The sequence below is a fragment of the Brachyistius frenatus genome, unplaced genomic scaffold (genome assembly GCF_029030835.1).
Source record: "Brachyistius frenatus isolate BFR_SWC_R1_liver_20210118 unplaced genomic scaffold, ASM2903083v1 Contig_12, whole genome shotgun sequence".
NCBI lineage: Eukaryota > Metazoa > Chordata > Actinopteri > Embiotocidae > Brachyistius > Brachyistius frenatus.
Window position 1 is genome coordinate 7,118,442 of NW_027210611.1, and position 27,790 is coordinate 7,146,231.

At 43.5% G+C, this 27,790-nt stretch overlaps 1 protein-coding gene across 2 annotated transcripts in view; it reads right to left on the minus strand.

The window, feature by feature from the left end:
* The window catches only part of ak5 (adenylate kinase 5), a 59,342-nt gene that overhangs the window by 25,293 nt on the left and 6,259 nt on the right, over positions 1-27,790 (minus strand). For both annotated transcript variants that reach the window (XM_069692557.1, XM_069692556.1), the window contains exons 4-7: positions 27,555-27,727; positions 23,463-23,576; positions 9,204-9,395; positions 1,023-1,113 (exon numbers count right to left, since the gene is read on the minus strand). In XM_069692557.1, coding sequence (XP_069548658.1) covers positions 1,023-1,113; positions 9,204-9,395; positions 23,463-23,576; positions 27,555-27,727 — 570 coding nt within the window. The remainder of the gene's footprint in view (positions 1-1,022; positions 1,114-9,203; positions 9,396-23,462; positions 23,577-27,554; positions 27,728-27,790) is intronic.

Here is a 27,790-nt window from a genome sequence, read left to right on the forward strand (position 1 = left end):
ACCTCATAATCATTTTAAAAGCTATTATATATCTATATATCTATCTATATATATATATATATATAGTATGTATACATGCAAAAACACACGGACACATTCTAACATTATTAGGATAACCTCATCTTAAAGATCCCTCGCTGTGATCTGGTTTCCGAATGTAGTAACCAGGGGAATTATGGGTAGTTGCAAGTTTCAAATCATCCCGTGGTGTGTTTTTGGTCTGAACCACAGACGGTATATAAAAGTGGACGTAGCTTCGGGGTCTGATAAATGAGGCCCAGACCCACTCAGGGTTGGCTCCAAAAAAGTTTTGGCTCCATAGACTTCCATTCAACTTCTCATTAAATACAAAAATCAATAAAAAAAAAAAGAAAAGAAAAATGTCCACGCGTCACACTCGCTGCTCACCCTGATTTAACTGATTGAATCAACATCGACATCAGAACCGCCAAAAGAGTTTAGAAGAGAAGCATGATGAACTTCTCTGCAGAGAAATACCCGTCACCCTGTTGAAGGACATTTTCGAAGCCGGCGAGTACAGTCTGTTCATAAAGTGCTGCTGAAATGAGGTTTTCCAGGCTCTGCTTAAACCCCCGTTGCTGCTTTTAAAGTCTCTGGTTTGTTTTCAATGCTGCATATCATCCGCCATCTGTGATTTTAAGAAACTCATGACTGAAACAAAGAGCCTGTCATCCTGCCACGTCGATTCCCTGAAAAATCCTCGTAACGATGAGTCAGTAAACACGGATGTTACTGAACCCGTTCTAAAAATTCTCAACTGCATCTCTACCAAATTTGATGCAACAGAAAAGAAGCACAGCAAATGCTTCATCTATATTAATAATAGAAGCGCTAATATAACAGTAATTTCAGCAGCACACAAGACGAATAATGAGTGCGCGCAAAATATTACACACTTTTGTTTCCAATGCCCCACAATATGAGTCCCAAGTCCACAAAACCAATCAAGACTCGGCACATTTAATGTAATAAATTTAATAAAAAATAATCGCTCATCTCACCGGCTGCCGGATCTTTGGAGGGAAACAGCTTGTTGTCCAAAGTCATGCTGATGTCACAGAAGACCTCCTCCTCGTCTCGATCAGCGTCCAACTGGAAAAACAAAAAGTTACTTTCTTTTTAGTGCTGAATCTCAAACTGTAATGAAGATGACTTAAAGACAATTATTTATTCTTTTTTTTTTCCTTGCATCGTGAAGCGACGCTTGACAGAAAAGGGCAGAAGTGGTGACCTGCAGCCGGCACATGACAGCGCCGGGGCCGCGCTCGGTCCGATTAATCCGCTGTGACGGCGAGAATGAGACTCGTTATGAGATCAAATATTAGAGAGGAGCCGGCGGTGCCGGCGGCTCATTTCGTATTCAGCGCACACTTCAGCTTTAATAGCCGTAGACGAATTAGCTTTGCTTGCGTGTCAGATGGCCTCTTCCAGATGACTCAGAGGCCATCTGACTTCCTTTTTCACATACAGCACTTGTCAATGGACCGTGAACAATGTGGTTTGCGAGTTTAACTGGAAGCTGATTGATGCCCACTTTTCTTCTTCTTCTTCTTCTTCTTTCTCCTCCTCCTCCTCCTCCTCCTCACTAATCTGCTCTTTGGTCATCCCTCTGCTCTCACCAGTCGCGATGACAACCAGCTCAAAGGAGAAAGGCGACGTCGCGCATACAAAAAGCAGATAAATATAAACGCGGCGGACGCAATCGCGCTCGGCCTCCCGCCGCGTCGCCTTCAGGTGTCTGACTCTCGGGCGCGGGTCACTTGCTCAGAAACTAAATACAGAAATGAATGAATGTCAGCGGTCGGATACAGACGGCCCATGAACGACGACCAGCTTCCTCCTGAGGTTACCATAGCGATAAGCTGGAAAAAAAAAAAAATCTGTCTGTTATCTACTGCGTGGGAGAGTCTCCTCGGTTCACCTGTAGAAGAGGAGCTGAGGTGATCAGACTGAGGATTCCCCCCGGAGAGTGTGGCATTCTCTTGTATCTCTATGCTGTCCTTTTCTCTCTCCGCTCTCCACCTCACCCCAACCGGTGGGGGCAGATGGCCGCCCACCCCTGAGCCCGGTTCTGTCGGAGGTTTCTTCCTGTCAAGAGGAGGTTTTTCCTTCCCTCTGCTGGAGGTTTTTCTCCCTTTAAAGAGGATTTGTTTCCCTCCCAGCTTATGTGGGAATTGTTGAATTGTTGGGTTTCTCTGTATAATATTGTAAAGTTCTGCTGTAAGGACTTTGATGTGTTAAGTGCCATGAAATAACCTCTGTTGTGATTTGGCGCGATATAAATAAAATTGAATTCAATGAATTTTTTTTTAAATAAAAAACATCTGGGGACTCGGACGTCTCGGTTGTCTGTCATCACAGCCGAAAAAGTGGCTGCTGTCACACCGTCTTTAACAAAAAACAAATTTGTTCCGACGCTGACAAAGAGGCTCCGTATAATCCTTTTATATTGAAGAAGCTGTCTGAGACTCTTCAGAGAAAAGTGTCTTTCTTCAAGGACGGATTTGGAGCTTGAACTTTTTGGGGGTAAGAACGTCGCCCGTCTTGAATGGTCTATTGTTCAGAGCTTCAGTCTTTGCTGTGAATACAAGGGTGGATCGGCTACAACTCTGAAGTCGCTCCAGCGACTGCGGCGGTGGTCGAGTTTTGGCACGCAAGAATATGGTAAACGGTGATCAACGCAACGCGTCAAGAGGACATGCGTACGTGCTTTTGGTGAAAAACGTCTCATAATGAACATCGTGTAAAGCGTTAAAAAAGATCTTTTCGCGCAGGTGGGGTGAAAGCAGGATGCCTCGTCCGTTTCTGTATCTCTAAAGATCTCAAGAGGACGGAGACGTAGATTAAAGGAAACGGATGAATGCGGCTTCGAGGCGGATTAAAGCAGCGACGGCGGCAGCTCCTTCTGGACTCCGCAGCTCTTTTAGTGCTTTCAGTTCAATCTGTTTGATCAACTGAACAAATTCATGTGAAGTTCTTCCAAAGACTCTCCCCGCACGTCGCTACAACGCACGCTTTCTTCAAAGTTTCCCGAAGCTCGATGTTGTCACTCTCCAGTGAAGAAGACAAGAGTAATAGATATAAATAGACATAAAAGAAAGTATAAGTAGACGTGAAGACTGGAAACTATTTTCAGGTTATCCAGTGTTGACTTCAAAGCGAGAAGTACCACGAATTTCATGTGTATTTCATGTGTATTTCAAGAACAATAAAAGAATAGCTCATAACCGTCGTCCCCCGGAGAGACCTGGGAAGCTGGAACGAGGTGTGTTTTTTTGTTTGTTTTTATTTATATCTGCGTGGCATCTAGCAGCATGTGGGAAGGAAGATGGAGCTAAAGTCACTCGGAGAATACTTAATTAGATCGCTGTGTTTTCCTAGAATGACGAGACGGTTTCAATCGAGGCCCCAACAATCAATTTCCTCTCCTCGCTGCAATTTCCGATCATGAGCTTTAGTGTGGAAGTGTTTGTGTGTGTTTGAGAAGTTGAGTATACAGGAAGAAAACGGACCTTTTTTCACCAAAACCCACCGAAAAACACGGACAAATTACCAGACGCAAAAACGCCGAGCGAATGTGCGTCAGAGGAGCCAGATGTTTCTCACAATGACAGAATTAGGACGAATTAATTCAATGAAACATCAAGAATTAATAGACTCGCAAGATGCCTGGATTGACAACTCAATCATTCCAAGTTAGCCTCGACGATGTGGCGTAATGAGTCACCGCTTTTGTCACGATCTGCCTGCCTGCATCAGACCTGACATTTAAAATAAAAGGATTACCTTCCACACAAACGCCTTTCGCCGAGCAAAAGCAATCAGGCCTCGGAAGTTATTTCATTCATCAGTCGCGAAAGTATTGAGTCGTTTGCTCTGGATAATTACTGAAGAGGAGAGGAAACGTCCAATCAGAAGAACTGGAACTGTTCAAAACGTTACAAACAACTTTTTCTTTCGTTTTAGTGTAGTCAAGGACAAATGAAAAATTTTAATTCATAGAAAGTGAGAGGCTGAAAATGTTATTTAAAGCATTAAACATCCCTCAGTCACCATATGTTGCTGTTCATAACAATTTATTGTAAAACTGTGCAAAGTAAATTTGAATATTATAGTTTAAGGAGGGCAGAGTTATTTTAATTTAAATACGTTTAAAGAGTAATTATTATTATTTTAGTAATTTAATGATCATTTTCATCATTTCTTTAGAAAACAGTAAAAAAAAAAAATATATATATCTCTTATTCCATTCATACGAGATGATTTTCTGACATAAATAGCTGTAAATGGAATATTTTGCAAAACACACCTCCGATGTATCGTCTCACCACGCCAGATGTATGTGCCACTTTTCATGAGGTTTCAAGCTTCCTTTGACCTTAAACATCAGTTTCCTGTGTCACTCAAACTTTGCCGCATCGCCATTGCGACGCTCTTTGGCAAACTAGAATGAAATTCTCAATATATCATCAATCACATGTTTAGGCTATTCTGACCCGAATTTAGGTTCATGTGATCAACCAGCTCGACGTAGCACGTGAAAGTATGAAAAGTGTCATTTCTAGTTGCCACCGGGGAGGGGGGGGGGGGGGGGGCGCTATCTGGCGGCATCTGCGTAGCTGGCGAGCCATTTGGCCACGCCCACTCGCGACTCCACTAAAATTAAAAAAAAATCTCGCCGCGAGACGTGCGTGTAACAACTTTCACGAGGTTTTGAATAAAAAAATAAGGAATGAAAATAATAATAATTCCTTGGATGACAAACAACAGGGCTTTCGCACCATCGGTGCCCGGGCCCTAAATATAGATATTGTCATCGCGGCAGAGCCCTCACAATGTTACTCCCGAGGGTTGTTTTTGCTTCCTCTCTTTTTGAGAGCGCTTTCAGACTTTGCCGAGCCTTTCGAGTTTGCCGGGGTGATTGCAGGGACGATTTGACACGCTGAGAGGGAAAGTGACTCCGTTCGTCGGAGACTCCGATTCACAGGGAGGTGAACGAACTCTCCAAAAAAAAAAGGAAATTGGTTACAATGGAGGTGTTTTGACCAAAATCACGACATGTCAGATTTTGTGGGAACGCCTGTACCCGTGGGGCGACTTCAGACGGTTTGGAAGATTTCAAAGTTTAAATGTGAGAAATCTTTTGATGATTTTACAGCTTCATCGGTCACCTCACCCAGAAACAACAACAACAACAACAACAAAAAGAACAAATATTTAACATTGAGAGTTAAAAATGACCACAGTAATGAAAAGATCTTACGCCTGCTTTAAATAAACACAGCACTCCAGATTAATCAATTCAGTGTGTTTTAATTAAACCGCCTCCGCCGGGAACGCAGGGAGGACGTGGGGAGATTTTCAAAAGGAAGAAGGCAGCAGAAAACTCTCCTCTCCAGTTTCACATCAGTTCAGATAGTTTTGTTCAAACGATATGATTTAAACTGTCCGAAGCAACTTAATGCTTTTGGTGTTTGACCTCACTTTTTTAATTATGTATTTTATAATTATATAATTTTTTTTATTTTTATTTTTTTTTTTTTTTGGGGGGGGTTTGAGGCCATTTCCTGGTTCTTCTAATCTGGTCTGGTCCAGTTGCTGTAGCAAGCTGCCGGTTAAGAGAAAGACCGCAGATGACACAGAAAGGAGAGTCGTGACACTTTTAAATGATGCGTTTAGTGTTCGTCATTCATTTAAAAAGCCGCTGAAACGAGCTGCTCTACTTTTCTGAATGCGAACGCACGGGCTCGTGGCTGAGCAGTCGCAGCTGAGCGTCCGCCGACTGCCACCGTAGACGCAACAGAAGTGGTTGAACTATAATACCTGATTCTGCATCATCATACGGCTCAGCTTCTCTACATGGCTCAGAGGAAAGGCAAATTTGGTTGTGAGGTATTTAAAAAAATAGGTCAGGTCAGGGTTTCCGTACAGCTCGAAAAGCTCCAGATGCATCAAAGTGCGTTCAAATTCAGTTTGCTAAACTGTGCGTTCATGTCGGGATATGTTTTGAAATGTTAAGTTTTTAATGCACTTCTTGACCACACGCGTATTATCCTGTGATTCCTCGTGTAATCCTTTTTCTTGACTATTTCTATGCCGCTTAGTCAGTTTTCTCGAGAACAATTGTGTGTATTTATGTACAAAGGTTTTTATTTTCCCTCTGAAACTTTTCTTGGTGCACTCAGTCTGCAGCTCTTTGATGTAGAAATCAGGACACAATTGTTAGTGGTTTGCCTCGTCTGACTCGGGGCTTCATTTTTTTTGCTTCGTGCGGAGGTGGGAAGGTTTTTCGTAAATGCTTTGGAGAAAAAAAACGACGCAGAAGGCTGTCGGGTAACATTCGTCTCTGATGATGATCACAGAGCTCCGGGTGTGAATGTACAGGAGATATCGGCAGCATTGAAACCACAGCTTCCACTAACAAGCTGTAAAAATGACAATTTCTTTACCCTGAAGGGATAAATACTTTCTTAACAGCTGAGATCTGGGACTCATAAAGGCAGATCCGATTTGAGGGCTTCCTGCCAACATTAAACGACAGCAAAACACCCCATAAAACAATTTAAATTGCAAAAACAACACCTGTCGATATATTCTTTCTGAGCTCTCACCTGTTTTCGTGTCTAGAGGTGTTATCGTTATCCAACATCTTCAACAGCTGCCACTACAGGTGAGACGTTTACTAAACTTTGCCATTTGATGGCTGAGCTGGCTCGTATGATAGTAAAGTGAATATCTGTGGTTTTTGGATTGCCAAATATATTTCTACAATACACAACAGACAATACGTCAGGCTCTGAGATGAGCTACTTTCTGATTGATTTTTTTTTTTATGGTTCAAACAATTAACAGATTAATTAAGAAAATAATAGCCAAAATAATTGTTAGTTGCGGCCCTAATATTGTGGAAACACCCACATAAACAAACCCCCAAAAAATTCAGAAAATAAGTTAAAGAAGATTAGGAATGAAGCGAATTTGATTTTGATACCAACCTGCAGTTTTTGATACTTCTTTCGTAACAACAACCAAAACATAGCAAAATAATGAACCCCATACCTGATGACGTACAGTACGTGTACTGTCCATTGCTGCATAAGAACAACAAACTACAGCGATAGCAAGAAGCCATTTGAGGAGTCATGAATATTGAAATTTCCTCCCGCAGTCCAAAGAAATGCTGTTAGGAGCGATTTCAAACAGAAAAAAATAAAAGGGTTTAAGTGTGAAACAGTTAGCTCTGTTGCATGCTTGTATAATATATTGGAAACCTTAAGAGATTGAACAGGTGCAGAAAATTGCTGCTTCGGAAGAGCCGACTTACCCCAGCAAAACACTGCAAACACAAATGAAATTCAGGAACTGTGAAAAAAACAAACCCATAAGCGAGCAGGGAGGAAATAGAAAGCCTGACGGACAGGAAGGCAATAAGGAGAATAATTTTTTTTTTTTTTAAATATTCCTGAATAATATGGATCAAAACCTATCGAAGAAACGTTAAGCGTGAGCTCCACGGGAGTTTAACGCCTGCGTTTGGGTTGAAGAAGCCGTTTGACAATAATCTAAAACAGTGCAAACTGAGTCTCTTTGTCGCAGCAGCACGGCGGAGGACGTTTCCCGTGCTGCAGCGAGGAAGACGCCGCCGCTCTGAGACTCAGACAGATCAATAAGACTCCCTTTCCGCAAGAGCGGGCTGTTGGCCGTGCGAGCCAATATCTCTATTAACGCTCGACTCGCACATTCCGCGGGGGAACTCGATCAGACCATCTAATGAAGATCCCAGACGGCTCCGCTTAACAGTCCAACGGCAACCGCCTGCATTTCGGCTCTGGACATTCATCAGCCGGGCAGACACGGTTTAGAAACACGGTCTTTTCCCGCTGTGGCGTGAGCGTAAGGAGTGGTAACGGATGTCTGTAATACTTTTAAACATAATTATTAAGCATGCATCTGTTACATGTGCATCCAAGAAAGCACCCCGATGATGATGCCGACACGTTTGACGCCACTTCAGCCTCTGATTCGCACTTCAGTGCTGTATTCCTGCAGCTGATGGATGGATTTCTAATTGTACAGACGTTCATGGTCCACAGAGGATACGTCCTTAGATCTTCGGTGATCCTCTGACTTGTGTTCGTCCGCCTGCCGCGCGGTGAGCGACATGTCTGGACGACCGTCGGATCGAGTGGCGTTCATTTCGTTGCGGGCTCTCACGCTCCCGTCAGGACGATTCCTAAAGTCCTCTGCGTTGTTCACCGGCGCCCTTGCGAGGTCCAAAAATGTAATTAGTTTAGTCCTTTCGCGTACGGCGGCAAAACTGTGTCGTTTCCCATCAGCCCCCCCCCCCCCCCAGGAGTGCTTCACACCGATTTGCTAACGTCAACATGAAAAATTAAGATGGTGAATGTGGAAAAAGAGGCTTTTAACACTCTAGCGCGAAGCACCAACGTAGAGTCTCTCCGAGCTGCTAACATGGCTGTAAATTGTTAACCTTGTTCGGCACTGAGTTCCAGCATTTTTCACCTTTTTTAATGGACCGTTTATAATACAGAAGGCTGGCAGGAAACGATAAGACGGACTCGTACGTGATATTTCAAAGTCACTGACTGGAAAAATGATGCCGGTGATGCGGTTTTATGGTATTCGTGTTGACCACGGGGGCCACCGGCTGACCTTCAGACAAAGTTTTCCAAATTTGACAAAAATGCTTGGTTGGAAGACAGGAATACAGTCCCAAATCCACATTCACATCATGTAAAAGTCACCACAGTTGCCAACATCCAATCAGCCGTTACGAGTGAGACGCCTCCTTCCATATGTTTATCTTGGCCAAAGCCCAAGTTGACTCATGTTCAGGGTTTTAATTGACGTTGTTTTGTTTTGTTCTCAGTTTGTAATCTAGATATTATTAGATGACAGATGATTGATACGTTACAACTTGGAGCTCATGTTGGTCGTTCTCGTTTTCTCTAACCAACCCCCCCCTCCCCCTTCCCCTCCCCTCCACCCACAACTCCACATCCTTACTTTCCTCTCCGTAAAAGGTCAACACTACTTCCTTTGGTTGGCAGAACAAATGACTATAATTCCTAGAAAAAACAAGACGTACCCTATAATTAAGTTTTTTTTCTGTCTTTCATGCAAAAAAAAAAACCCCACCCATTTCTTTCCAGCAGCCTTACCGTAACAATAAGGCCCCTCTCCTGGAAGTATTTGACCAGAGGAATGGTGTTTTGTTTGAAGTTGGTCAGGCGGCGGTCGATGGCCTTGGGGTTGTCGTCGGGACGCCCCTGCTGCTCCGCTCGCTTCTGCAGCCTCTCCTTCAGGCGGTGGTTGGTGCAGGCCAGGAACACCACCAGGTCAGGAGTGCAGATCTAGAGGAAGAGGAGGAAGAGGAGGAGGACGTGTGAAACGTTGCAGCCAATCCCTCTAACCTCCGAGATCAACCTTCATTCTTATGCGATGGTCGCAATCCGTCGGTGAGGAAGGTCGGGGCTGCTGCTCGGCTCAATCTCATTTTGAAATCCAGCGTTTTTCAGGTTAGAAAAGATAAAACTGCAATTCACACACACACAAAAAAAGAAAAGACTTCATCTCAAGTCAGGTCTGAAGAGACTGGGGATAATATAGTGTGTGTGTCTTTTTGCACACACACACACACACACACACACACACACACACACACACACACACACACACACACACACACACACACACACACACACACACACACACACACACACACACACACACACAGTGAATTTTGAAACATGTCCACCTCCCGAATTTCACTGGATTGAATCAGCGCCCTGAAATTTTGAACTGGTATCCTTGAAGATAGCCTGAAGCTGCTCCAGCAACGATGCAGTTTTAATACAAGTGGTGTTATGAGTCAGACAGGATGATACTGTGCTCCCCCAAAAGGAGGTGAAAACATAAGTCCCCACGAAGACAGCTTTTCTATGTTATTTGTTTTACTTATTTACTGAGGGGTTCCTCAAGCTCTTCTGTTTTTTTGTTTGTTTTACAAAATGAACCAAAACTCCACCAGAGGAACATTTTGGGTCGATGATGATGTGAATAAATAACAAACAGAATTTAAATCAGACTCCAAACCTCTCTAAACTGCAAGAAAATCACATTTCAGCTTGAACCAAGTATTATTACTTATTGATAGGTTGTTTACTAGATTTTGTTTTTAGTAAATGCTCCCAACAGTATCTGTTGCCAGAATATAATAGTGAACAAAAAAATCTTAACAATTCCTCTCATTTAAAAGAAAAGGTCAAGCAGCAGCACTGACTGAAGGATTGCTTCTGTTTTTCAGAGTCCAGAACACAAAGGCGTTCCTTAATCACCGAGTGCAGACTTGTGTGTGTGTGTGTGTGTGTGTGTGGTGAGAAGCACAAACCGGGTGTTGACTACCCTCCTCAACTTGAACCTCATGACCATTCACCCGGCTCACCTCCACCGGGAAATCTTCTCTATGAAAAGCACGAATCAGCGGTTTATTACTGTTCGCGCCGTGTCGTTTGGTTTCCTCCCGTTCTGCGTTGGATGAAATACACATGATCGACTCTCCGGAGTCTGCACTCGATCCGGCGCAACGCCCAAAATAGCTTGAATTGTGTTGTTTATCGAGGCACACGCCACTCCGACAACGGGACTCGGTTTTGAGTCTTGCGAATCAAAGTTTCAGTTTCCATGGCGACTACGCACGTGGCCTTCTATCTGATTTTTTTTTTTTTAATTTTTTTTTTTTTCTCTCAGCTTGTGCTCCTGATGTGGGGCGACACTGTGACACTGCAGGTGGTTGTCGTGAGAACAAAAAAAAATTAAAAGTATCATCATTAAATATCCTCACATCAGATCCGAGTTAAAAGGCTTCTGTCAAACTGCTTTGTTACCGGTAGCTCCTGAAAGACCGGAAAGCACTCGATCGGCTTCCTCTCAATCATACTCACACGGAGTCATAAATAAGTGCATATGAAGACTGATTTTGATTTTAGATCCTTTCGGGGATGTTCCGCTAAATTTACTTATTAAAGTAAAACAAAAACAAAAAAAGGCAATGTAATATACTTATGGCAGCTTCCTGTTGTGCTGCAAAGTAAAATGTATGTCTTTTATTTTATGAGGAAACGCCTAAAAGTTAATCCTGTCACTTACTAAATGTGTTTAGCATTTGATGAATGAATATGAAACATTCGTAGAGTTTTTGTTTAGTCAGAACCACTGTGAAATTTATTACAAAGAGATTTATCAGAGGTTGTAATTGGTTTGGTAAACCAGGCTTCGTGTAAGATAAAAGATAAGAAATCGTCTCTGAACAATAAATCTTCGGTGTGCATAATCAGTTAAAGCTGCTGTTCACAAAGAAACAGCTGAATAAGGGCATCCGTCCAGAGCGGCGTTTGCCTGTGCAGCAGCAGACTATCAGACGTCCCCATCTGTCTGCATCAACCCGACCGTTGTGTTTTTTTTATTTATTTTTTTCCCTCTCCGTCCACCACCCACCTGTTCTCATGGAGAGCAGCACATTTCCATTCTCAGACATCTCGGGGAGATTTGAGTGACGTGACTCCAACTTGACCAAACAAACAGAACTTGGAGCACATCATTTTTTTATTTATGGATATAAGACTGCAACGTACTTTTCTCAATCAATCATTCGGTTCAAGTTATTTTGGTTTTTTAGAAATAACAGTGAAACGATTATCAGAATGGCTGCAGATGTATTTTCAGTCAATTCGCTTCTTACAGAAGAACCATTACAACAATGTGCTTGTGCCGAGTTGACGGCTCACACCGGCTCTGAATTCATGTCAGCTTGCTGTACCAAGTTGAACTACTACTTGTGTATCCCAGAGGATTACTGGTACAAATGAATGTGGGTTGCAGCAATCAACTCTGGCATCACCCACTGGTTTGTGAACTTTGAAGCCCCCAATTTGACGTTTCGCCCACATTTTTATTTTCTAGTCAGACGTGACCATATTTGGACAGGAAGGTGGAGCTGACTGAGAACCTGTGGTGATTACGCCTATGCTCAAAACCTGACTGCACCCGGGCATGTCAGTCAAACATCCCCCTCCCACCCCCCACACAATATCTAAATAGTTATGGTATCATTTCAGAAAGAACCCTGACATCATTAGAAAAGTTTATGGTTTTTAAATGGGATTTAGTATTGATTTTTTTTTTGAGTCAGCCTCTAGTGGCCATAGGTGGTATTGCACTTCTGCATTGGCTTCACTGTATCCATTTTTATTTAGTCTATGGGTTGCTATAGTTAAACCCGGTGGTCCAAGATCCATGAATTTTGTCCCACATTAACCCGAGGATGCAGTGTGACGCTGATAGAGGAGGAACCTCAGTTTTTAACTGCAACCTGCACAGACTGTGGAAATGTTACCCACCTACTTTACTTGCATATTCATCCAGGATACGTGTCTACATGGAACAATTGAAACAACAAGGGTGAATTTTTTTTTTTTTTCTCGTTGAGAGTGAGAGCCTCGCAAACTTGCTAAAAGAACAATTATATAACGCCACTGTTTTTTTATGCAACTTCCCTGAAGCCTGTGAAAGTCTTCAGTCTCGCAGGAGGAGGTGCACGAAGCCACGCGCTCCTCCAATGAGCGGCAATCAATTATTCTCAGAGCATCGTGTTTAATTTCCCTCTGATGTTTTGAGAGGAACGTGCAGCAGAGTCATGGCATCCACTCTGAACTCACTCCAGGTCAGGCGAGTAGCTGCTGTTCAGTTTTTTTTTTTTTTTTTTGTATCCATTATAATAGATGAGTTTGTATTTATAAGACAGAAAAGCAGAAAACGGATCAATTACCGGTCACAGCTTAAGGCCAGTTGGCACATTTTCATTTTTCAATTTTGGTTTTGATGAAAGAAAAAGCAACGAATCCTCACATACGACTGCATGTTTGGCATTTGCCAATTTGTCTCTTCAATTACCAAAATTGATAGATAGATGGATGCGAGGCACGCCCGCAGGCAGATCGACGGGGATGGGTAGACAGACTGACACCTCCAGAGTAATAGGAGTGTTTGTGAAAAAGCTCAAAGGGAAGGATGAAGGGATAGAGGCTCTCTCGGGGGAACCTATAAAGGGAGCGGGGATGGCTGTGGTGGCCCACCGGAGCGGCTCATAAATGGCTGCTGTGATGTTCTTAAAGGGCAGAGGAGCAGCATGGGTTGAGTCGTGAAAAAAATGGATGCTGCGGGTCCTCGGAGGATCACTCGTCTCCCCCCCCCCCACCCCCGAGGTCACGCTGCCGGGCAATACGGGATAAAGAGTATTTCACAGTGTGAACTACATGACGCTTAAAGCAGCACCGAGTCTGTCTGAAAGTCAGTGAATTCCTTTTAACCCTTTCGAGGTCTCTACATTCTGTATTTTGTCGTGGACCGAAGCTGCTTGAAGGGAATAGTTTGTGCAGCATGAGAAAGCGTCGAAACGAAAGGAGTGAAGCGGTTGGAGGACAGCGAAACGAGTCACGTCAACTGCTGCAGTCGGTTAGTTCAAGGTTACAGTTAAAGGAATGTCAGGCTAACCATTAGCGTTAGTAAACATCCGATCAGTAATCAATAACTGGCACGCTATGGTGTTACAGTGTATGCGGGAATATGTGCAACTACTAAGTAAACGTCATATTGACGCTTGGTATATTTGGCGACCCATTTCAGCATCTTTTGTTCAACTGTAAAGTGAATGTGATCAAAGTTACACCGCTCCTTCTGTTTTGAATGAAAAGCTCTTCACACAGGGTCCGGCCATATCCGAGGTTTTAACCCAGACGTGTTTCTGTGAGGGTGGGTGGGGGGTTGAGAGGGAAATCAAAGGGGAAACACCAAGTTTAAACAAAGGTAAATCCTTTATAAGAATGGTATATCAGATATTTGACCGTTTTTAATTTTTCAAACTCGTCTGTGTAATTGCAGACACAAACAATAATCTCCCCTCCCCTCCCCCTAAACTGCATGAGTCCCCGTACGCACATCAGTCATCCTGAATATGATCAAAACTGTGATACTCCACGTCCATTTAAACAGCCTCACCTCAGATCCGATTGATTCATCCTCATTTACATTTGTTCACGTTTCACAAGACGACGACCTTTAAATCCATGTTTTCAGCAACTTTTAATGCATCGTATTCTTGTTTTTTCAGCCCGTCGTTTTGTCCCCGTGCTCTATTTATCAACTCTTAATTCCCTGCCTACAAATCCAAACTCCTGCAGCTTCACACGCCTTCACACAAAGCTTCCCGACTCTCTCTCTGCGACTCTGCAGCCGAGCGTGTTACTTTGCTCCATCTGTCTCGTCCCTTCATCTCTGAATCGCAGCCGTCTCTCTTTCGCCGACTCAGCCTCTCCTCCTCTCTTTTAAGCTCCCTTCGTGGACCGCGAGCTCTAAAGTGTCGCTGCTGCCGCTTAATGATGGAGAGAGGAGTTTTGAGCTGCGTCGTCAGCGGCCCCGCTGGGACGTTTCACTGGCAGCGTGACGGGTTCGCTCGCGAAAGGGACGTACGGAGCGTTTTCAGTCTGTTCAGGTGCAGGTTGTGAAGTGGAGGCTGAGGGGGAAAATGGCTTTTAATTGTGGTATAAGATGAACCGATGAGTCAGTTGACAATCAAATGTACCCATAGCAAAGATTTAATGGAATAGTTTGTATTATATGACGGATTACAGAATATTTGGGGATTTTAAATGGTTGTTGAGATTAATGTTGTTTTATTAAACTCTTTGGCAGATGAATCAGTAATTCAAATAATCCTCGGTTGCAGCCCAAACTTAATTGTATAGCTTAATTAAAGCCTTTTCAATGCTCATATTTTACGCAAAAATAACCTCATCCTCCGTATTTTCTCTTCGAGTTTCTCTGTGATGAACCTTCTTGTCTATATATAGAATTACACAGCTGCAACAGCAGAAATACATCAGTGTGTTGATCTGATCACGTTACATTACATTCCTGCCGCTCACCGAGACGTCATATCCGACATTACCTGCTGTAGACAACGTGGATTTGCACGTGATTTCATTTTGCCATCATTTGACAGCAGATTCAAACTGTCAGACGTGAAACTGAAGGCTGAGAGGACACACAAAGATCTTTCTTAGCAACTGGGAACTACAGCATTTATTTCTTGGTAGAGGACAAAGACAAACCTTCTTTCTTTTTTTTTATTTGGTATAAACTAAGGCAGTGTGACGGGTACAACGTCCTCACTATTATCCAATAACCAAAGGTACACGCAGTGCCGAGTTGGCCGGAAACTTTGAATTAAAGTAACACCCTTTAAGGAAAGTTTGTTTGCTTTCAAATTGAGATGATTAGACGATGATTATTCGACTCTTTCACTTCTGTGTGCCACAGAAGGAACTGGAACTGTTTGGCAATTAGCTTAACGTAACGTGAAGATGGAAAGTAAAGGGAAACGGCAGCAAAGTTCAAAACCTGCTTAATGATAACCCCCCCCCCAAAAAAAAAAAAAAAAAAAAACTCCAACAAGTTGCAGTCAGGGACGTCACATGATGGATACTTCGGCACAACGTCAACGCTAATTGTCGGTGCGGGGAACTTGTTTTTCTGTGGTGTCGTAGATGCGGTGCAGCGATATGAAAGTCGGCAGACTCGGCTGGCAGGAATCTCGTCCAGCTTTGAGGGTGCTCGGCTAATAAGGATGCTCATGAGGACGCTCATGAGGACGCTCATGAGGACGCTCATGAGGATGCTCATGAGCGTGCCTGATTTTGTGGAAGGATCATGGACAACTTTTTCGGCAGATGCGCCGGTGATCAATTTTCATTTGAACGAATTAGGCCCCATCTTGTAATCCAGTTCAGGGCCATGTTGGTAAATGACCACTGCAGACGTTTTTTCCCCCCCAGCTTTAATTAAGCAATATTACACGACAGGGTGTGCTTCAGTGCCGAAAATCACGCTCTCGTGTAATATTGCGATTGTACAGCAAGTTACCAACTAAATCAAATCTGTAATGAAAATCATATTCATATTGTGGGGGCCGTTCGCTCTCGAGATATTAAACTTTTTGATAGCGTGATCTCCGTTTCCATGGCAATACGCGGGGTGCGACTAACAACTGGAAAAGGGTCAAGTCGCATCAGCAGAAGCGAATGTAATGTCTGCGGCGTTTACCACTCCAGGACGTAGTCCGACCCTTAGCAACGACCCTAGCAACGGAGACGAGATCCAGTCCGTTTTATTCGCTCCAGGGATGGCTTCTCCAACTGAATAAATACAACGCATAGAAACACGCTCGCTCGACCTCACTGTCGGTAAGATATCCGCTGAGAGAAGATTTCAAAGGAGTCATGTATTTCCAGTGATGAGCAGAGTGCGATGCTTTATGTCGATTTGAGCACGTTCCAAATGTTCCGTTGACCAATCAGACCGCTGGGTCGGAACTACTTGTGTAATCCCTGGATGTTTGCACGCATTGCCGCAGCTGTTCATATCACTTCATGTCGCTCTTCCACCTGCTGGAACTGTATTTCAAAACAAACACTTGACTTCACTTGGCGCTGGTCGCTGATTGGTCGTCCCTTCAGAGTGGCTGAGGGGTTTCCTGACTATAATTACAGCAGAGACTGAAGCTGTGAGCAGTAGGTGGCAGAGCCAGGCTAATTTAGTCATACTAGTTGGTGTATTTTTGAACTTTGGAAAAAGTTAGGTTGGCCTTTTTGCTCGGTTTCCTGTATGGAGTCAGGTCAGTTTCGATACCTGTAAATGCACGCAGACGGATTCACGAATGTACTTTGGGATCTTTACATAAATGTGATACCAGCTTTTCCTATAAGCTGAACTCTCACTGCCACAAGTGGTCTGATCGCGGACAGAAGCAGGCCTCGGCACCTCGTGTGTCAAAGCATACCGCTGTTGTTTTCTCTCTTCACTCCCGAGCGGCACAAAAGGCCCTTTAATAACCAGTTGTCACTTTATTCGATTGCAAATCCCAGGTGCTGCTGCTATGTGGTTATCAGCCCGCGTCCAATCAACAGCGACTGCACCAGCTGTTTCCGAGCGGTTGCCGGGACACGGTTACAAACACGACCGCATGCATGTGTTATCTAGGTGATTTTATCTGCACTGAACTTCCTCTGGTCCTAATCTAACCCCGGGGGCCATGTGCAAGCTGTCATCAACCCTTTTATGCAACAATTTAAACAGCGTTGTGACAATCAGAAAAATCTATTCGGCTGAATTTAATTTCTAAAAATTATCTGTTATGAAATGTGATTTATCGAATTACGAGATGAGAGATGAGACACCTTTTTAATTATGATTCTTCCAGGCTGCTTGAATGTGGAAATGCTTGTTAGCTCTCAAATATGCAGCAACAGAAGCGAGTTAGTGCTTTACACCTTCAGCTGACGTGGAGACGCTGAGGGAAGGTATGTTTAATCACATCTGATCCTCTTCATGTTTGAATTACAATAACCATAGCTGGAGTTGTGACCTTTATCAAAGATGGGAGGGGGGGAGGCGGGGGGGCGCTGTCGGGTCTGTTTATATGGCTGGCTCTGTACACGAGGCCACATATATCCCCTCATTTCTTTGTTTTGTTTCCTCGGGCAGCTTTCAGACAGAGAGCATGATCTGAGTGGAGTCTGCTGTCAGGTGAGGTGGACCGGGGGACAGCGGCGACCACATTATGAGCTCTCGTTACGCCGATACTCGGGCTCTTCACAAAAAGAGGAAGAGAAGCTTCAATTACCGCCGAGACGAGAGGGCACAACGAAGCCTTTAGAGAGGGTTAGCCGTCCGCAGCGGTTACGGCCAAAGACCACACGATGCCTGGAATCAGTTCGCCGTGCAATAGATCAGGCATCACTGGAAAGAAACATCTGTTTATCTAATTAGAAAATACACAAATGGGACGAAAGGATTGCCAATTTGTGACCTAAAAAAAATATAAGATACGGGAACAAAAATTAGGCCTGTTGATCGACTATAAGTACTTTACAGTTCTCTTCAGTTTGAGGGTGGGAAAGCGTTTTCTGGCAGCATCTTGGTTGTCGCCTTCTTAATTCAGATCCAGACAGCGACGGTTGATCGAAAAGTTCAGAGACTGCTCCCGTTACGCGCTAATGGAGCGCAGCACCGTGACGTACACGGAGCACAGAGAAGCTGTGAGTAAATGTTCCGAGATTTATCGCTTGACTATGCGGTCAAATTCACAGTGCATAATCCATCTGCTTGTGCTCCCGACCTTGTGCGTCTTTTTCAATCTTGGACAGTGACGTTCTGTCCTTTTGGAAACGCGAATGCCAATTAAAAACAGCTCTCCGGGCTTTCCGAAGCATTTCGGAAAGATCCCTGTTGCCAATTTGCTGAGTTTGACACATGACTCATCAGGATTGTAGCTTCCCCTTGCTTTGTGAACATCGTTTTGCGCGCAACAGGAACTGTCTTTGACCTTTTTGATCAACCCTCATTCAGCTTCTTCTTTTTTTTTTTTTTTTTTAGCAGCCGGTGATGATAGATTTTCTCACCGTACTGTACCTACCGAGATAACTAAGACACATTTACAAAAACATGACTAAAGAAGTAACTAAATGCGTACAAAGAAAACAGGACTTGCTATAGTTATGCAATAATTAACAAGGAGTGTCAATGCTGATCTCCATCTTATCTGCAGCGAATGAGTCTCACGTCAGAGCCATGGCTCAAAATATGACTCATCCCCATGTGCTATTTCAGAGCCGTGTTTATTAGATGTAATATGTAAAGTTGTTGCAGGGAGCAGATTTAAAAACGTGTTCTCTTCCCGTTGTGCATGTTTTTTTTCTGTAAACTGTGCATCCGCAGAATCTTTTTTTATTAAAGAATTAAACCTTATTTTTTTCCCCCTATTATAGATTTTGATCCTACTTTGATACTATTCTGATTCCACATCTGACTCCAGTACTCGCTTTTCCCCCGAACTTTGAGTAGTGATTAAAGAAGGAATCAGAAACAACCTGCTGGTTTACTAAATCATCACCTGAACAACTCATAATCAAGGACAATACGGTCGCTAGTGGCGAGTTCCTGTTCTTTATTTAGACTTTATCTGAGTCCTCGTTCTTCCTGTGCTCCACACAAAAACAGCAACAAACAAATAAAACAATCAAAAATGAAAATCACACTCTCAAAAAAAGAAAAAAAAGATAGATCGAGCAAAAACAAATCCTCCGAGCCCTCACCGAAGTCTAATATTCACTCTCTTTTAGCTCTGTTTTTGGTCTCCACCGACTCCTGAGGGAAAAACATTTGACTCGTTTGGCTCTAAATCTGTGTAAATCTGACAAGAGCTGCAGATTCAGCTGATAGATCTGCGTGGGTTCGTCTCCCCGAGCGACGGCGCTCAGATTACACGATTTTGCCCGCTGTGACTAAACAATATCGAATACTGAATTTTGGGATGAGACAAAGAAACATGACATTTTGTGTAGATGATGTGCAACACTTGATCCGCTTTGATATCCCGAATCTGTGTCTGCACAGACTCCGTGTGTGCCTGCGCTTGCGTGACCTCGTCTCCGACTCGTGTAAAACATGCGCTGTTGTAACTTTGTGTTTCAACCTCTCGTTATCTTTCTCACTTTGTGTGTATGTAACATGCTCTCCCATACACGCAATCGTGCGCGCGTATTTTCATGTGCAGACGTTTGCCAGAGACAGAAATTGCCTTTTTTTTTTTTTTTTTTTTTTTGCCGCAGCAGCAGCACTTGTTCACCCGACTGAAGCAGACGGATGGCGTACAGCCCGTTGACTGACTGCGTCTGCCTCCGTTAACGAGCCATTTGGAGGATGATGAAATGAAACGCCGCACCAACTTTGCAGTGAACGGCGACTCCAGGAGAGTACCATCTGGTTTTCCCCCGCGGGAGCCACGAGCGGGCGTTTAATCATCGTCCAGCGCCGCCGGCGAGCCGCGGTCTGTAGTCTGTAATGCCGTTTGATATTTACATTCACGCTCGGCATCAGAGCTTCCTTAACTGACACGTCAGCGAAACGAATTGTCATTGATTGACGCACTGGATACTGCAGTGATCAAATCAGCCTGCTGAAACAACTTCGTGGCGGCGGGCAGAAAAAGGAAGTGCAGGTCGTGTTGTGTCCCGAAATCCAGACCGACGCGTCGAATCTCACTCTGACGTAAAGTTCAAACGATCACGGAAATATTTGATTTTTCACGCATTTTTCTTTTTTTTCGCACAAATACTGAAATGATGTCCTTAAATGAAATTTGCGCATTTTTTTTCTGAGGAGAAAACACAGAATTCAGAAGAACTTATATGAACCAACCGGTGTGGTTGCTTATCCGGGCTCGGGGAAGGTCAATTTTTTACTACTTTTACAGGCTTATTTTTCAAAATTATATATATATTTTTTTATAATACTTTTAAATTATTAATTTACTTTTAAAATCTCTTGTATTATATTCTTGGTATTTATTAAATAGGCTACAATAAAGTTTCTCTGATCTTTGGTCCTCGACAAGGTGACACTTTGCTTTTTCTGCGAATCGTCCTTTTCTATAACCAACCACCTATTTTAAATTGGCACCATGTGAAATACCATGTGGAACAATAAGTTTAGCTTCTGTGGACAAAAACCTTATCCTCTCTCGGCATATTAATTCTTTTCAAACGGGACTGGAGACTCTTCGCCTCTTGTTCCCTATAATGCGGTGAAAATTCCCAGATTCTAAAGTCGCTCTGACCCAGATCGACCTCGACCACTCTGGAAGTCACTGACTCAGTCACTCATTTAAAAGTTGATAAATGTTAAGTGCCTTCAAACGTGATAAAGAGCATCAATCCTTCTAAAAGCAATCGACCGTTTTGTGTCACAGGATCGGCCGTTCAGCTGTAGAGCTTAACTCTCCATTAGAGAGCTCCAGCTCAGACAAACGCTTGCGTGCAACATAAACACTTATTATAGCTTTTATGTTGCCACTTTGTTCATCTTTTTTTTTTTTTTTTTTGCATCGCTAATTTACACTGACGCGAATGATTTCAATTGCTTTTATGACTTTTTATTTTTTTTTTTTTTTTTTAAATGCAGCCCTTTGTTGACAGATAATGTCTCGTCGATCCTCAAGAAAACAGGTGAAACATCCAGACAGCAGCCAGGTATTTGTTGCTCGAGGACACTTTTGTAGGTGAGATTGTTGATAATGTGAACAATGTAAATTCCTCGCCCCCGTGTGCTTTTTGAGCTTTTGCACACAACATTCATCATATGGTGCTCAATGCCGATTGATTTAAGTGCTGCTCCAAAAGTTTCAAAATTAACCCGCCAATTAGGCCGTTACGACCGGAAAAACGATTCCCAGCGGAGCGTGGCCAGACGTTCATGCAGTGACTTTGGGAATATCAGGCTGCCTGATATATCTGACATGGAACTAAAGATGATATCAAAAGCGGCGTAACATAAATGTCAGCCGACGTCCCTTTGGAAGGTAATTAAATGCTAAAATTGAACAAAGAAACAAACACAGAGTTTTAAACCTCACATTTCCAACACTGCAGTAAAACAACCATCAATTGACATTATGGCGCTCCTGTATAGCAGCCTTTCCCACAAATACTGTACGTGTTTACCCCGGAAGAAAATTGAATTCAATTCTGTGTAGAGATGAATATGCATATTGGCTGTCATCATAGTTTCTAAACTTGACTTCACAAATACAACTTACCAATGCAAATAATATTGTTCTTGTAAACTTGAATTAACTGCTGCTGCTCACGTGCCTGCAGAACTTTTCCGTTAAACTTTTCCAGCTGATTGAATATTCATGACTTATGAAAATGACAGCACCTCAGATCTCCTGCCGTCGGAGGGGAAGCCAGTCAGCATCAGAAAGTAAACACAGTGACTCTGAAGCTTGTCTGACGTTAAAAGAGAAACGGCATGTGGTTCCTGCTGGTCTCAGGTTGGAGCAAACCAAATAAATAAATCAGAGTTCAATATCCTACATATATTGCTTCTTCAAATGTCACTTGGAATTATTCAATTTTGTAAATCTTTCCTGAGCCTTTTCTTGGTGGTTTCACACTTGGGGACTTATTGGCGAGTTCGAGTTCACAAAATCAATTCGTGGGTCGGCAAAAGAACTGAGTGGAGCAAGCTTGAGTGGAGTCCCTTACAGTCAGCAGAAAGTTAAACTGCTTCTCGTGTGATTGAACAAGGTTTTTGCCTAAATTACACATTAATGATGGTCGTCGTTACATCCGATAGTAAATCATAACGGGTGAACAAGGGTTGCTGTGGTCTGCAGACGAGACCGTGTGCTTACTTTAGAGGATTAGTTAGATGAATTTAGGGGGATCTATCAGCAGAAATGGAATATAGGGTTCATAATGATCTTTTCCTTCGTCTATAATCGCCTGAAACGACAAATCTTTGCGTTTTTCGTTGCCTTCGAATGAGTTTGAATGACTAGTTTGGATCATCCGCAGGGAGACGCTGCCTGTGATTGGTTGTTATATTGCGGAAGGGGTTAAGATTCAGGGTTTGGATCAAGGAAAGGGTTCGGCAGCAGCTGATTGACGACAGCGTACATTTTACATTTAACATTTAACATTTTATTGGTGTAGAGTTAACGGCGCGCGCCACTACGGCGGATCCAATCTAGCGCCAATCCTTCCATGGAGTCCTCCGTGTTTCACACACTTTTATGGATCCAGTTACATTTCAAGCCTGAAACTCAATACTCTTATAATTAATAATCGTCCACTGCCTGTTTGTAACCGTTTTAACAGATTTTTTTTTTCACTGATTATGTATGTTTCTTTGTTGTTGTTTGTTTGTTATCTTCTGTTTGTAATCTCGGCATTGTTGTGACCCTTTGTGGTTGCCCAAGAAGTTTAAGTTGAATTAGTTGAGTTAGGTTGAATGAATTAATCGATGAATTAATGAATTAATCAATGAATGAAAGCATGCTGGACTACCACGGTCCTACAGAAGCCCAGAGGGGGTGTTCAGTCCGTTGCAATCCACACATTTTTTTTTTTTCAATTTCATATCAATTAAATTCAAAAGGCTTTACTGGCATTAAAGTAAAAATAAAATTTAAAAAAATTGTCAAAGCGTCAAACTAAAAATCAAACTCACCACAAGATGCCATTAAATTCTACACACCGCACCTTTAAATCCTGATAAAGAAAACATCAAAAATCTGGAATACTCCAGAATATCTACGAGTTACCTGAAGGATTCCTTCTATTCTTTATGTTTGCAGAAGCAATGATTGACAGCCGTGGGACATTAATGTGTGAAAACAACCCTGCAGTCGTGACTCATTCCATTAAATGATTGGAGACGCAAACACGGAAATGGCTTCATGATCTGAACCAGGGGATGAAACAGGCTTTCGAAGTTGAGTACGGCTGGTAGGAGAGACTCACCTGGTCCTCGAAGGACAGGGCCTGACCGAGGTCACGAGGGAACCCATCTATGACGATGCCGTTAGCATCCGGGATCTTCATAATCTTCTGCTTTATCTCGGTTATCGTGGTCTCCTGGGAAACAGCGAAAGCAACAGGAGTCAGTGCCTCTAACCAACTCTGTGATTGGCCCCATGCTTTGGCTTTCTAAACATCGATTTAACTACACTTTAAAATGCCAAACGATGGGAGGCGATTTGCTCAGAGGGGAGAAAGACATTTCAGCTACAAATTATAAACAAAAGCAGTTTGTAGTTGTGGTTACAATTTGCTTTTCCAGCGAGAAAATATAGGCAGATCAGTTAAAACCCTCTGAAAATCAATACAGAGCGTCTGATTTGGTGAATGGGAAACCGCGGCGGCCCGTTGGACAATTCCCCAATATAATTCATCCGTTAAATCCAATTGTTCTTGAATGTTTTCTGAATGCAGCAGAGTGACCGAGCGGAGAGCTCTGGAAGCCGCAGAGTGCCACCATCTTTTAGCGTCACTTACTTCCTCATGGCTGGAGGAGGTCAACATGTTTGAACGTGTTTCTCCGGGCAGAATGCGTCATGCGATATGGCAGCGATACACGAGCAATGTTCTGATCTAAAAATAACGCCGGCGACTCGGACGTTTCATTTCCCGCCGACCGCAGAATGGCAGACGACGCGCAGATTAAACCCGATCTAGATTCCATCAAACAGATAAATGTCGTAATGCGCGAGAGCAAAATGAGAAAAGGTGATCGAAGTCCGTCTGAAGTGCTTATCGGATAACGTCTAGATTCCTCCCCCCCACCCTCACCCCCCACACAGCTGTCTAACGCTGGTGAGTCGCCCGAAACTCAGCCGTTCAGGGCTTCTTTTTTTTTTTTTTTTTTTTTCACGTGGACAACTAAACGCAATAGTGTGAAAATCTCTGTGGAGAGTCGGGCCGCACGATTTCAGATAAAATGAGAATCGAGGTTTTTTTGTGTGTTTTTTTCCCTTCGAATTTAGATCACGATTCTCTCACGATCCCCGCCCCCCCACCCTTTCCACCCCGATATAACTTTTAAATTGCTTTTATTTACCTGATACCGAAGACAACCAAGAAATATAATGGTTCCTGATGTAGGAAATTCTATTTATTGTTTTTATTCTATTTGCATAAGATATTCTAGTAAATTGTTTATTGGCACTGTGTATAAATTATTCTCAGCACCTCAGGGACTTGGTATCTATGTTGGGCTAAAAACAACAACACTTGGTGCAGATGCCAGTTCGAAAAAGTCTGATGAAGATGTGATTCAGTTAAAAGCTTTTCAAACTCAGCAAGTGGACGTGGAGTCGAGACTGTTCTGTTCATGCCTGTTTCCAGGGTCATAAAGTGAACCGTATGAAAGTCGCACTGAAAGCAAAACAATCCACTTGCTGTTTTAGTGTGCCGTTAATGAATCCTCTTTACCCACAATGCACCGCACCACAGAAATAGCTGTAAACGATTTTTGGTGAACCAGGAAAATCAAAACAAAGAACAAGTTTACTTTCTTCCGTTCAATTTGGCAGGGTTCAACTTCTGCTGACACAAAAGGCTCCAGTTCAATAATTAACGTTATTCTGTGGGATTTAGTAAATGATGATGAACAACGGGCGCGGCCGGGGAGTAGGTCCACGGCGCGCCGCCTTAGAAGCAGTTTACATAAATGAAAAATAACAACCCCTGCTGAAACCACTCGACGCGACCGCACAGAAGAAGTGAGTCTGAAATTGCCCTGGATTCTGCTGAGCTCCTCTCAAGATGAAGCTATAAAAGCAAAAGTGCCGCCTGTCTTTAATTTTAGAGCAGACTGACAAACATCCGAGAGCCTCTCATGAGGGGACCTGTGGGACTTGCGAGGGAACAGAAGTTCAGAAATATACCGAGTCACATGACCCCGCAGTTACAGACGAGCGGCAGTCGGTGAAGTGATGCAGCTGAGCACCGTTGCGGTACGCAGGACTTTGTCCGGCCCGCTTTCAGAAAGACACGTCTTCTAATAAACAGTCTGACTTTCTTTGGAAATTCACTTCTTTGCCTGCGCCGTAAATATGACTTGGCATTATGACTTGAGACTTATGTAACGTAAGTCTGTGGGACTTTTTCTCCTCACAAAAGCGAATACATATTCCCAAAAGGTCACGCTGTCTCTTTCATTTTTTTTTTGATTGACCAATTATCACATTTACAGGAAAAAACTCTTCGTGCTATGGACACGCAGAGACGAGCATTCAAACTGATAATTAATACATCTCTTTGAACCATGTGGAATCAACGAGGAGAAGAACGCGTGCGTAACCTCCGCGATACCACAAGCCACGAAGCAGTAAAGAGTCCCTCAATGTAATATTTACAGCAGGCGTCAGACGTTTCGGTGAAAGCTTCTCAGGTACACGGGAGCGTTTCGCTTCTTCCTTTCATCGTTTCATGCAGAGTCATCAAGAAACCACAATCTAATCCGTTTTGCTAAACTAATCGCGGCAGGAAAAAAAAAAAAAATTCAACAGTCAGAAGTGCCTTTATCGTATATCTCGGCCTACTTTTGCGGTTTTATCTCACTGGTTCCTGGACTGACATCCTGGCGAGCGGCTGCGAGGGGGGAAGCGATGGCATGCCGGGCCGGCGAGCAAAGGGGGATGATGAACGATGAGCCGGCCGGTTATCGAAGATAATACACGAGGGGACGCGAGTTTAAGAACGGCTCGCGTCGGTGTCACGGCCTCCTCCGCGTCGCCGGTGCATCGCGACGCCCAGCGGAGACCACCCTCTCAGTTCGTTCCCATTTAGGTTCATCCAAATATATCCAGACAAGCAGAATCAATCCAGCTGCTTCGTTTTAGAAACCAGAAAGCTTTTATCCACAAATCTTAACAGGAAGTGTGATTATTTTTAGGGCGGTTGGTTCTCACAACAATCAGAGCTTTAACCAAAGTAGCGACATACTTCGGTCAACACAGTGACTCAGTGGGTTCTAAAACTGAGCACTGCAACAGAGACTTTTACAGTCGGTGTGACTTTAACACACGAGATTAAAAGCACAGGCCATTCTTGTGGTTTTGCATCTTTTAGTCAATGAACTCGAACAATGAACGCTGGCCATTTTTAAAAGTATTTGATCACTTTTTAGATGAAATTTCCATTGCTGATATACTTTTTTTTTTTTTTTTGAAGGGTTTGGCTTTAATTCCCTCAAATACCTGCACTGCACCTCAGATGCTGCAAGAAAACCGATCGTCCACGTCCATGTGGATCACTCTACTGTGCTCCGTCAGTGAGCAACAGGGGCAGCAGTGTTTTGATCGCCACCAAAAAAAAAAAAAAAAAAAATCCATCAATCAACTTGCATTTCTGCATTAAGTGACCTTTCTGTCTCTTTAAACACTTGATTAAAGCTCCATTGTGGAGTTTTTCACCAGCAGTACGGCTACATAGGGACGCTTGTACGTTCCTCTTTTCCTTGTTGTCGAGGATTTGTGTGAAATTTGGTGGGACAAAAAAATAAAGCACAAAAAAAAAAAGAAAAGAAAAGAAGCTACGTCCGTTTTAGTCATTGCGGTACTGGACGGCCTCTTCAGAGGATCTGCCACGCTCATAACCTCACAACACAAACAGCCTGGTCCCGCTACAAGGACTTTCATGGTGGCAACGCAGATTATTCAACTGGGATGTGAAGCGGTATCACATGTGTTTTCAACAGAGTGTTTGAATAGCGTGGGGTGCAAACAACCCCAGTGTGTGTGTGTGTGTGTGTGTGTGTGTGTGTGTGTGTGTGTGTGTGTGTGTGTGTGTGTGTGTGTGTGTTGATTTTCCTCCCGGGCAGAGGGAGTCATTATCTGGCAGAGATGGATGCTAATAAGACAGATAAGCATCCTTCTCCCCCAGCATGCTTGTGATATGAATGTTGCTAATTAGTCTCTTGTTAATGACCTGGGAGAGACTGGACATAATCGGCGCTGTTCCCTCTTCTCATTTGCCCCCCCCCACCCCTACCCCGCCGCCCCCATACACCCCTCCTCCCTCCCCTCCTCTCCATGGCGGTTTCTCTGCTACCTGCGGTGCCAGCTCTCCGTTGGTGATGATTCTGGCGATCAGGCTCCACTTTCTGTTGCTGGTTGCGTTGTGGATCATCTTCTTCCTCAGCAGCTCGCCCACAGACACGTACTGGAAGCCGTAGCGCTCGGCGATCTTCAGGCTCTGCGTTCCTTTGCCGCTGCCAGGGCCACCTGGGAGCGGAGGGAGAGAGAGCTGTTGATGTTTGGGGCAAAAAAGGTGTTTTTTTTTGGTTG